The sequence below is a fragment of the Motacilla alba genome, chromosome Z, assembly GCF_015832195.1.
Source record: "Motacilla alba alba isolate MOTALB_02 chromosome Z, Motacilla_alba_V1.0_pri, whole genome shotgun sequence".
NCBI lineage: Eukaryota > Metazoa > Chordata > Aves > Passeriformes > Motacillidae > Motacilla > Motacilla alba.
Genome location: NC_052046.1, coordinates 49442504 through 49454708, shown reverse-complemented (window position 1 = coordinate 49454708; position 12205 = coordinate 49442504). Strand labels below are relative to the sequence as shown.

The following is a 12205-nucleotide window of genomic DNA, read 5'->3' as shown; positions in this document are numbered from 1 at the left end:
TGCAGGAGACCCCCCAACATCTCTGGACAACCTGTCCCAGTGCACGGTCACCTTCACCTGCCCACAGTAAAGAAGTTCTTCCTCATGTTAAGGTGGAACTTCTGTGTAACAGTTTGTGCCCATTGCCTCTTGTCCTATTGCTCGGCACCACTGAGAAGAGCCTGGCTCCATCCTCTGACATCTTGCCTTCAGGTATTTATACACATTGATATGCTCCCCGCTCAGTCATCTCTTCTCAACACTGAACAGGCCCAGCTCCCTCAGCCTGTCCTCACAAAAGAAATGTTCCCAAGGCCCCTAATCAGCCTCCTAGCCCTGTGCTGGACCCACTCCAAGAGCTCCAAGCCTCTCTTCTCCCGAGGAGGACAGAACTGGACACGGCATCACCGGGCAGCGCGGCCCCGGGCTCAGCCGCACCAGGACACCTCGCGATACTTCCCGCCGGCGCCGCTGAGCGCGGGGCACCATGGTGACGCACTTCTCGCGATACCCGCGCGGGCGCTGTCGGTGCCAGGCGGGGCGGGGCGGGGCGAGGCCGGCGTGCGGCCCCGGCCGGGGGCTCGGCTCCGTGCGGCCGCGCTTCTCCGGGGACGGCCGCGGTGCGGACAGCGGAGACAGCCACGGCGCCTGAGGCGCCCCGGGCGCTCCTTCGGCGCCCACACCGCCGTGACCCGCCCGCCGGAGGGGCGTCGGTGGGTCCCTAGCGCGCCGGTGCCCGTCCGCCCCCGGTGCCTCCGCCCGCGGCCCCCGTCGGGCTTTGCACGGCCAAAAGTTAAAATGTGTGGTGATGGTGTCCCAGGTAAGCGTCTTCCATGTGTCTTGCTCTACAATATCCTCGAATTCTGTTTTTACAGTCATTTATTAGAGTGTAAAAAAACAAACAAACAAAAAAAAAAACCGAAAGGAAAACGAAACCTTGCACTTTAAATTAAGTGGTCAACCCTCACTTAGTTAGAAAGCAATCGACATAATTTCATAGAGGAGTAGTGGTTGAAAGGAGCTAGTGCGTGACAGGAGGCCATTACCACCATTATTTAGTACAGTTAATGTTGACAGTGGCACATTTTTTCCACCTGTAGTAAGTACAGGTAAGCATCTTAAATACCAGCTTTCATCATTGATGGCAGTTGTACTATGCCCATGCTAGGAAGCTACGTGAGATAATTTTCTTTGTTTTTAAAGACCAGTCCACATGAATTTTGGTTCTAATTCAAAAGCCAAGAACATGGTGAATCAGGCTAGGTAAACTAAGCAGCAGTCCATGCTTTGGCTTTAACAGCATTATTTTCTGGCCTTTTGCAGCAATGGTGTCCTTAATACCATTTTATGTCTCAGCCTTTTTCTCATTCTGTTCCCTGCTTCTCACTAAGTTTGGAGTTTAGTAACACTAGTACTATTGCCCAGTGTAATTTATTCCAGTTTGCGCCTGAACTCTAGTTGTGGGTACCATATGCCACTCCTTAGCCTCAGGTAAAAGCTTAGTTAAAAACAAAAATTCTGTTGTCTTAAATAATGGTTTTAACTTGAGAGTTTCTGAACATGTTGCATGATTCTTCACTACTGTAGAAAAAAGGAATTATGGAAGTGCTCTGCTATTTTAACTTTGATTTGCATATATAACAGTCTGCTGTACATAGCTGGTTTCAGTTTTTCAGTTTTGGTTCCTGTTCTCATGAAATTGCAGAAAGAATTAGATGCTACTGGAAGAAGTTAATGTACTCATCTTTTTGCATCGCGATGAGAGATGTGTGCAAATACCATGAACTTTAAGGATTAGTTATGTATGATTTGTTGAATATACAGCCTTTACTTCACCCTTTGCCTCAGAAGGTTACATTTGACCTTCAGGTCTTTGAGAGGATCTAAGGGAATGGCTGAGGGTCTTGGAGCAGCTTATGTAGCAGGTCACAGGGTGTGGTGCTGAACTCCAAATAAGGATGATGGGGCCGTTATTAAAGAGATCTGCAAAATAGTGAATCAGATGGAGAGGCTTTGGTTTATGATCTTGTTAGTGTAAGAACTAGTGAGCCATCAGTTTAGGTCTTTGTATCGAAGTTCATATCAGGCAAAAGTGTGACATGTATCCAGAGCAGACCCACAATATTTTTAGTTGGGAGTCATCAAATTTTAGGAATCTAAAAATGTATCAAAAGGGGAGTGGAGCTACTTGAAAGAGAGCAGTCTGCTGGTATTTGCTAAACAGACAAACTACCTGTAGCCCATGAAATCTCTGTAACTAAAAGAATACTTTAGAGGCCAAAGAATTTTGGAATAAGGGTGTTCTGTAGGCTTGTACTATTTCTGTCGTTACCTGCACATCAGCTTTGGGCCAATGCTGGCTGCAGAATAGTGGGCTTGGCTACATGGATGCTTTTTGTTTTCTCTAAGTGTATATCATTGAATCAATTTAGTAAATGAATTATGGTTATCATTGATTTAACTAATACATTGTGGACATTAGTCCTGTAAGTGTATGCTTCTAGGTGCTCAGAACTTAGTGAGGAGAACCAGTCTTGCAGTTTTTACAAGAGACATTAAAATGGGCGAAGGTGGAGTTTCTTGCCTTCAGAACTTCTTTCCCCTCTGAAGAGTGTCTGGGTTGATGTGTCCAGGAATATATACCACCACTGGTCATAGAATGATTAATACTTGCTCTGGTGGAAGATTCTCCCTGGCTCACTCCTTGCTATAAAAAAGGTGCATCTCACGGTAATTGATAATGACTTTCTTGTAAGTATCAAAACTTACTCCACCAAATAGATAAGAAACAATAAACTTTCTGAAATGAATCATGGATCCCTTTGTTTTGGGATGACTGAGCAAGGGAAGATTAGAAATTGTTTCTGCAAACTCAAAAGCACAGCCCTTTTTCTCTCAGTTCAGATTTGGAAGACTTTGTGTGCAGCCATTATTTGTGAGGTCTTTTTACTGTGAAGAGTGAAGACCTTGTTTTTTTGCTAGAGGTATTTTGTATTATTTTTCATTGCCAGTGTGATGTGGGGTCTTTCCACTTTGATACATACTGCTGTGTTTGCCTGTGTGAAGCCACTGTGTTAACTTAATGCATTGGAATCTGGATTTTGCTTTTTTCTTCCTGTACATCTTCTGTTATTTCTAAAATACTGGTGTTAGAGCAAACTATAATTTTATGTCTAGCTGTAAACAGTAACTGCTATTTTGATTCTACTGCTACCTTCAATAAAGTGTTTGTATGAAGTTGTATGCATTTTGTTAACTAAATTTATATCCATTGTTTTAGTAGTGAAGAAATTAAATACTTTGTACATCAGGCCAGTTTATCACTATGTGTGTTTGGGTTTTTTTATAGACCGTTGGCATGTTGGGGAGAAATGCCTTGCCCCTTGGTTTGAAAATGGAAAACTTCATGAAGGAACAATAACTTCTCTTGAAAAGGACAAGAATGGAAAATCATTTGCTGTTGTATCATTCTTAGAGTCTGAAGAAAGGAAAATACTAATAACAAAACTTTGTAAAGTCAAAGACAGTAGAGGACCCTGGAAAAGCTTAATATTCGATGAGGATCATCTGGAAAAGCCATATTTTCCTGACCAAAATCTTCCATCTCCTGGAGTTGCTTTTAAATTATCTGACGATGGCGATTTTATCCCATATACCATTAACAGATACCTACGTGATTATCAAAGGGAAGGAGCCCAGTTTCTGTATAGACACTATGCTAATAAAAAAGGGTGTATTCTTGGAGATGATATGGGCCTTGGAAAGACAATACAGGTATTCTTTTTGTTTGCTACAGTGGGAGAATGTAGTATTTTCTGGGATCTGTAAATCTTTTTTTAAAAAGCATTGTATTTATGAAGTTTAAACCTGCCTCTGTTGCAGAGATGAATGAGGCAGGACATGATGTCCAGGACAGGACTCAGAGCCAGGAGTGCATTGCTGATTTAAGATTCAATCCTTATGGGCCATAAAACTGGGATGTGAATCCTTTTAGTAAAAGCATGAGTAATTCTGATAGTTAAAATATTAGTGTGTTGAATTTACTTTGAGGATTGCTACCTGGCTATTGTGAAAGCAATTTCCACTGGAGTCCACTAAAAGAACTTGACACCCTTATCTGACTCTTGCTTTTAAAATACCTTTTTCCTTTTTTCCTGAAAACAAAGTTTCACTGTTCTGGGAATGCAAAAGAACTGACACTTTCACTCCCATCTCTGGAAATAGTGCTTTGGTATTCCATGCTACTTCCATCACTCTTTTGATAATGCAGCTTGATTGATGAGAGGATAAAGTGTAGCTTGATTTTTTCATTATGCTTTGAATCTGTGTGACCTAAATTACTTCCTTTTTACTTACTTACCTTTTTACTTACCTTTTTACTTACCTTTTTACTTACCTTTTTACTTACCTTTTTACTTACCTTTTTACTTACCTTTTTACTTACCTTTTTACTTACCTTTTTACTTACCTTCTTACTTACCTTCTTACTTACCTTACTATAATTAAGGTGATTTTATGTGTGGAAATTCTCTATAGTCTGTCTGATTTAAAGTGAGTGGATTGAGTTCTGTGGGAGATAGTCTTTGTCCCACTCTCTTTTGTCTTGCTCCATGTCTCCCATGCAAGCTCATTCCTTCACTGACAGGTATTCTATTGTCTTTCCATTTAGGAGAATGTTGAGATCCCTTCCAGCATAAAAAAGTGTTGTCCTGTAGTTTGTAGTTCAAATTTAACAAGAGGAGTGGGTAAACCAAACTGTCAAAACTCTGCATAGAGCATTTAGAGGTGTGTCATGGATTTGTATAATTAGCTTATGGTGCTCTGTTAACAGATGCTTCATTTTAAGCATGGCCGTGTTTCTTGTCCATGGTACTTGAAGAACTGAGTAGTTACAGAGGACTGTTTCTACTCAGAACTGCAAATAATCTGATTTCGTGTAGTAAGAAATATCTATATATTTATCTATCTGTCTATCTATCTATATATGTGTGTGTGTGTGAAAGATAATAGTAAACTTTGGGGGCAAAAACTAAATTTAGTTGTCTTGATTGCATCTTGCATTTTTGAATCTCAGAGCTGATTCTCTAGGCACATTTCTCACAATGAAGAGTATCATATATGAAGAATAACAAGAAAGAATTCTGTAGGTACAGAGGTCAGAAAAAAAAGGTTGAGACTGATCTGAGGCAGTGGCAAACTCGTGCCTGGCCAGACATGATGAAATTATGGTAATGGTCAATATGGGAAGATGAACAGATGTCTCTGCTTCTTGTAGGGCCTTTGATATGCTTCCACATGACATCCTTAACTCCAAACTGGAGATGGGTGGATTTGATGGACGGACAGTTCAGTGGATAAAGAGTTGACTGGCTGGCTGGCTGGCTGGATACAGCCAGAGAGTTGGGGTCAATGCCTCTGTGTTGAGGTGGGGGCTGCTGATGAGTGATGTCCTTCAGGCTCTGTTTTGAAACACCTGTTTTGCCCTCAGTGACACAGACAGAGGGATCGAGTGCAATCTCAACAAGGTTGCAAATGACACAAATCTGAGCAGTGCAGCTGACACAACAGAAGGATGGAATGCCATCCGAGGAGGCCTGGACAAGCTTGAGAATTGGGCCCATGAGAACCTTATGAAGTTCAACAAGTCAAACTCCAAGGTGCTGCACCTGGGCTAGGGTGCTCCCAGACTTGAACGTAAACTGGGAGAAGTTATACAGAGCAGCCCTGAGAAGGGGGACTGGGGGATTCTTGTGGGTGAAGAGCTGGATATGAGCCAGCAATGTGTGCTTGCAGCCTAGGGGTGCATCTGAAGCAGCATGTCCAGCAGGTCAAGGGAGGTGATTCTTCCCCTCTGCTCCCCTCTTCTGAGACCCCACCTGGAACACTGCACCCAACTCTGGGGTCCCCAGTGCAGGAGGGATGTGGACCTGTTAGAGTAGGTCCAGAGGAAGTCACGAGGTGTTCTGAGGGATTGAGCACCTCTCCTATAAAGACAGGTGTAGAGATTTGGGGCAGTTCTGCCTGGAGGAGGGAAGGCTCTTGGAGGACCTTATTGCGGCCTTCCAGTAACCTTTGTGTTCAAGGCCAGGTTGGATGGGGGCCTGAGCAATCTGGTCTAGTGAATGGCATTCTTGCCCATGGCAGGGATTGGAACTAGGTCATCTTTAAGGTTCCTTCCAATCCTTACCATTTTATGATTCTGTGATCTTGTGGATTTTTTATTAAACACAGTGTTTGTGTTCAAATTCAGCATGGGAAAGGCAGTTCAGTGGATATGAAGTGAAATGGTAGAATTTGCTTGTTTAGAAAAGGTTAGTACGTATGAAAAAATAAATTTAAACTTCATTGAATAACTGATATAGTCTTAGGAAAAAGTTGTCTTATGATTGTCAGTTGGCTGAAGCTTAATGTATCTGAATTATAGGATGGTTAATGAGATCAAAACTTTTCTAGAAATCATTTGAATTTTAATGTTCTTTATATTTCTGAACTGATTTTTGCTTTAAATGTCCCGACCATATGGTTCATTCATATCAAGCTGAAGTTTAGGTGAAGGCAAATAGAATAATGTTCCTTAGTGTGATCACAGTAAACTAATTTGCTACCAAGGCATTTAGGTTGCTTCTTGCTTTGTCTAGAAGAGCAAAAGATTTTTGATGATGAGTTGCTGTTTAACTGCATTTGCCACTCTTAGAAATTTGAGATGCAAATTCTATCAAGAATGGAGAATGTGGAAAAGACATGGAGATTTATTGTTCAGTTGAATTTGATTCTAATTCTCAAATGAAGTCATTAGTTAAACAACATGTGCAAACTGGCAGTTCATTTCAACCTCAGTTTATGAGATACTATGTATAAAAATGTTTTGGTTACTTTTATTCTACATACCTTTCTTTCACTCTGTGGCCGTACCTATGATGGATTTCTTCTCTCTTCTGTCTATCTACTCTTTTCAGGGAGGTGTTTTTCTGCACTCTGCTCTCCTAACTAGCTCTTTCTCCCCATCATTAGAGGGAGAAAGTTCTTTTTTTGGACATCAGCAGTTGGTAGCTTTACCTTTGTCCTGCTATGAACAGCTGTGTAGCAGCTGCAAAAAGGAAGCGGCTGGAGCTGGCTGCTCTGAATAAAAGGGACCTATTGGGAGTGTAAAAGAAGGGCACCTCTCTGATGATGCACCTGGTCCTTGCTGCTACTTAGTCCATGGATACCATTTATCCCAAGTGAAATTTGAATTTGTATGTTTTGGCCAGATCTTCCTCTGCCTTCTTCCTGTTTTGGATTATGATAGGAGCAGTTTGGAATAGCCTGTGCTGGGATGTTTGTCCTTGCTGTGGTGTATTGTAATAAATATGTTCTCATAATCACCTTGACTGGTTTGAGGCAGATGGGAGAATATGACACAAAAGAAAAAAAGTGGTTTTGATGTCAACAACAGGAATTTGAAGGAGTGGACCATACAAAAAAAGGCATATTAGTAAAAAACAAACCTGTAGGATAAGTGTCTTCTTCCTTTTGCAGAAATAACGTTGAGAGGATAGTTAGAAGTATCTGTTCCTTCTGTTTTCTCATCTGAAATTCAAGTACCCTGAAAAGGAGGAGAGTTGCAAGACAAGCTTGATCTCTATTTTTTCCTGGCTCATTCATACTCTGTCTCTTGTGTATTTTTGTGACATTTCCACTCAAAGAGTAAAAGAGTGAGATAGAGCAATTAATTGCTCTTATCATTAGTTCAAGGAGTTCTTGGGAATCCAAAGGAGGGAGGGATCCCATTTTAAAACTAGATTTATTTAAAGCCAACAAACACCCCCTGCCTGCACCCCCCAGGAAAAAATCTTCTCCCCCACCAAACCAAACCACCTTCCAGAGTCCTGTCCAGGATGTTGTCCTAAATGTTTATTTTTTGTGGAATTCATTCAATTTCTTATTATACATAGTTACTGAGAACTGTTTCTTTCTCAAGGTCATTTCATTTTTGGCTGCAGTGTTGCACAAAAAGGGAACACGCGAGGATATTGAAAATAATATGCCGGAGTTTTTACTGCGGGCAATGAAAAAAGGCTCAGATTGTAACCCCAAGAAGGTATAACTTTTAGTGATATTAGCTTAAGGATTTTGTTAAAAGGGAATACTTGGATTTGTTTGTTTGTTTGTTTGTTCTAGGAGTTTATGTACATTAATTTTTAAAATTCAGCTGCTGAAGTAGGATTTCATGCCTTTCCTAGCAGTGTATGAGAAACCTTCCATTTTCCAGACTGCCACAGTGCCCTCTCTCTCTAGTTGTTATTGTCTAATCTGTTACTACTGTTCATTTGCATGAATGGAAAACATTTGGAGGTGTCTGGGTTAGATTTGTGGCTAGAGTACATTGAAAAGCCCATGTCAGTGAGTAGAAAATTAGTGTTGTGTGATGATATTTTTAAAGTAAAAAAGAGCATGTGTATCTATAATAACAGGGTGTTTAATTAAGAAAAATCCATATGTTTGGAAAGTGTATTGCTAATAGCCTTGTGATGTCCTGTGTTTTCTTGATTGGCTGTCATAATGTGTTAAGAAAGTCTGGCTGATAATCTAGGTAATGAAATACAGTGACAGCAAAAAAGATACATGTAAAAGTTCTGTGTGGATAAGATAAATCTGAAGATCATTTTAATTTTACCCATTACAGAAACCATGTGATTCCTATTTTCCCATTGTTATTTTTATTTTGCTGCAATAGTTAGAGAATTTGACTGGCATAATGGGTCGTATGACTGTAGCTCTGTGAATAATGGATACATGCTCCTCAGGAAATACAGGCTGAGAGGAAGGGGTAAAGGGATAGTACTTCATGTGCAAAGAAACAGGAATGTTTGTGACTCTGACTATACGTGAGGGAAGAATGTCACTTTGAGGACATTTAATGTTGAAAGAGGTCACAGAGAGGTTGTAGACCCCATCCATCCTTACGGGGTTTTGAAGACCTCAGTTGGCTAAGCCTGGGTTTGAAGTCAGTGTTGCCATGCTTTGACTATAAAGTTGGACTGAAAATGTCCCAAGGTCACTTCCTACCTCTTTGATTTTATTATCCTAAGTGATACTAAGTGAATTGTATGAGCTGTCCTAATTTTTTTAACTCTTTTCAGGACTATCGGTTTTCCAGTCCCATGATGACTAGACTTATAGATTTGAGGAAGCTGCCTACCCTCTTAATCCTTTTATTTTCTCCATTTGTAAAACATTTTGTGGTATACAGGTGCTATGACAATGCAAAATGATAGTGTTTCACACCTTACTGCATTTGTTAAGAGTATAATTTAAGTAGTGCTTTTTAGTGTTTAATTTTAGTACGACAGTATATTTCTGCTGTATTATATACATACTCAGGGGAAACTGATTACTTTTGAATTTATATTAAATTTAGATATTTTCCATACATCCTGTGAAATGGCAGAATTAAACAGACTGCTCAGAGCAGTAAAATAGTCAAGAGCTTGACTTGTGTTATTGAGAAATTGCTATATTTTAGTTTTTCTAGTGATACTGTAATACATATTTGTTTTCAGACTTTTCTCATAGTGGCCCCCCTTTCAGTGCTGTACAACTGGAAGGATGAGTTAGACACATGGGGATACTTTAAAGTTGCTATCTTGCATGGCAGTAAGAAAGATGATGATATGAGTCGCATCAAGCAAGGGAAATTTGAAGTTGCTCTTACGACATACGAGATACTTCGCCTGTATTTGGATGAATTTAACAGGTAATAGTTTTAATATGTTTTTGTACACACTGAATTTTAACTGTCTAATTGCATTGTTCTTTTTAAGGACTTTTTTCCATACAACATATTTGCTGTTAAATCCATTGACTCACTGTGCAGCAGGGAAGAATCCCAGTACTATTGAATTTATCTTGTACTACTGAATTCAGCCTGTACAGTTCTGGTGGGTTGACCTTGGCTGGACACCAGGTGCTCACCAAGTCACTCTATCAGTCCATTCCCAGCTGCACAGGGAAGAGAAATTAAGATAAAAACCAGCTCTTTAGTTGAGATAAGGCAGTTTACTAAAGCAAAAACAAGAGTTTAGGTATGCACAAACAAAGAGGGGGAAGAAAAGGTTTATTTTCTGCTTCCCATGAGCTAGCAGTGTTGAGCCATTTCCCAGGAAATGGTGCTTCTGCACACGTAGCAGTTGCTCTAAAAGGCAAACATCATAAATAACAAATGCCCCATTCCTCCTCCTTTCCTTAGTTTTATGTCTGAGCTGATACCATATGGGATGAGTTATCCCTTTGGTCAGTTTGAGTCAGCTGGCCAAGTTTTGTCCCCTCCCAGGATCTTACCCGCTCCTAGTCTACTGATGTGGGGGGAGTGTTAAGAGACAGCACTGATGCTCTGCCAGTGCTGCTCAGCAGTAGCCAAAGCACTGGTGTGTTAACAGCACCTTTCCAATTACCCACAGACCAGTGAGAGCTGCTGTGGGAAAATTAACTCCATCTCAGCCAGACTCAATACAATTGTCTTTATAATGGGACATTTGGTAGCAGTAAGTGTTTGAACAGTTTACGTAAAACCAGTCTTTGCTGGTAACACAGTTATGAAATGTTCTCTGAAAGATGTAGGAATTGCCTGCTTGAAACCTGATGACTGCTAAAAGATACATAGAAGGTATTTCTGTCTGTCAGTGTAAGGAGAACAATCACCTGGAATTTTTAGCAAATGCTCAAAAAGGTATTTTCCTTGTTATTTGCTCTTTTCACCACCTTGATGTGATTATTGAACCCTAAAAACTTTGAGATTTAAACCCACACATTTCTCATCCAATCCTAAAGGTCCTTTTCCCGTATGTCATCTTGGAAGTAAGGTACGAATTATGTCAATGGCTGCTGGTAGCAGACTGCCCTCAGCAGCTGATATAACTGGATCTGCAGATCTTGGCATTTCAGGTGTTGGGAAAGGTCCAGGCCCCAGAGAGTACCTTAGTTTTCTGGAGATCCATCATCAAAACAATCAGGTCTTCATTTCTGAGCTCAGGTCTGAAGTGTAGAGAACTACAGATAGAAGAGTAAAGTGGTTTTGTTATCAACTGTTTGTGCTCTTTCTGAGCATGCTTCATCATAGAATAGATTGTGGTCAGGAAATAGATGCATATGTGGAGCAGATCTAATGTGTCAATGCCTGCAAATACATTTCTTCAGCACACAGATTATCTAACTGTTTCTGCAGAGAATGTGACTGGATGGGCCTGTGATCTCGACACCAGGTGAAGCTTTGTGTCTTGCTTCACTGAGGTGATGGATTGGCCACAAAAGCTGCTCTTAAGTAATTAGCTGTCAGGAATAACAATACATATGATCAGTTATGCATGTAAATCAGAATGAGAGATTTAAGTGGAAGGAGCTAGGATATGAACATCCTTTAGACTTTTCAGAAACTCCAATTTTTACCATATTTTGGGAATGTAGGAACTTGATTATGAATGAATGTATTTAGTGATTAGCAAAAATGCCACAAGATCAGCCTTCATTAGTGAACTAAAGGCAGCTTGCTCAGGAGACACACTTTCTACTAAACATCTCTAAACATGTGTGTTCCAGCTTTTTGCAGCATATCAATCTGGATATGGTTGTGTTCTGAAATATTCATATATATAAAGTTAACTCATAAGGTTAGTAAATCTTTTCCTAGGGACTTGAAGACTTTCTTTATTATTATCTCAGTATATTATCCCTAAGTTTTATTCTTGAACTGGCTGCAAAATATCTTTTGGTCACTGCTTATAGCCATGTTCCTTGTCATCACAATCCCAAAATATTAAAATTCCTCTGCTATACTCATATTGTATATGTGTTTTTGACTGATACTTTATTGTAGAAAAGCTATGCAGATTGAAATGTTTTCAGTTCAGTGGTATTTGCCTTGGATAATTTTTGTTGATAAAATGAAGCATACCTATGTTAAGTGTATTTCAGTAGTTTACCTACAGAGACTTAATTATTTTTTGTAAATCTTAATTATGAGTGGAGTTAATTTTAGTGAGATATGCTGGATTCATTGGTCCACATATTGAAAGCTTCTTTGGTCACAGAAAGCATTTGCTACAGGTAACAGTAGCTTATTTACTTGATGATGTAGTTTAGCCATTATGTTCAACTATGTTAATTGAATCTTCTAAACAAACAATATAAGGAAATAGAGTGATAGAATATAAAAAACCAGGGAAATCAAAAAGTAATAATGTGTTATAAT

At 40.0% G+C, this 12205-nt stretch overlaps 1 protein-coding gene across 4 annotated transcripts in view; it reads left to right on the top strand.

The window, feature by feature from the left end:
• Positions 1–508: 508 nt before the first annotated feature.
• LOC119695229 (DNA excision repair protein ERCC-6-like 2) overlaps positions 509–12205 on the top strand; it is a 50822-nt gene continuing 39125 nt past the window's right edge. For all 4 annotated transcript variants that reach the window (XM_038123242.1, XM_038123243.1, XM_038123244.1 and 1 more), the window contains exons 1-4: positions 509–799; positions 3329–3753; positions 7940–8059; positions 9522–9715. In XM_038123242.1, the coding sequence (XP_037979170.1) occupies positions 778–799; positions 3329–3753; positions 7940–8059; positions 9522–9715 (761 nt within the window). In that variant the 5' untranslated portion in view covers positions 509–777. The remainder of the gene's footprint in view (positions 800–3328; positions 3754–7939; positions 8060–9521; positions 9716–12205) is intronic.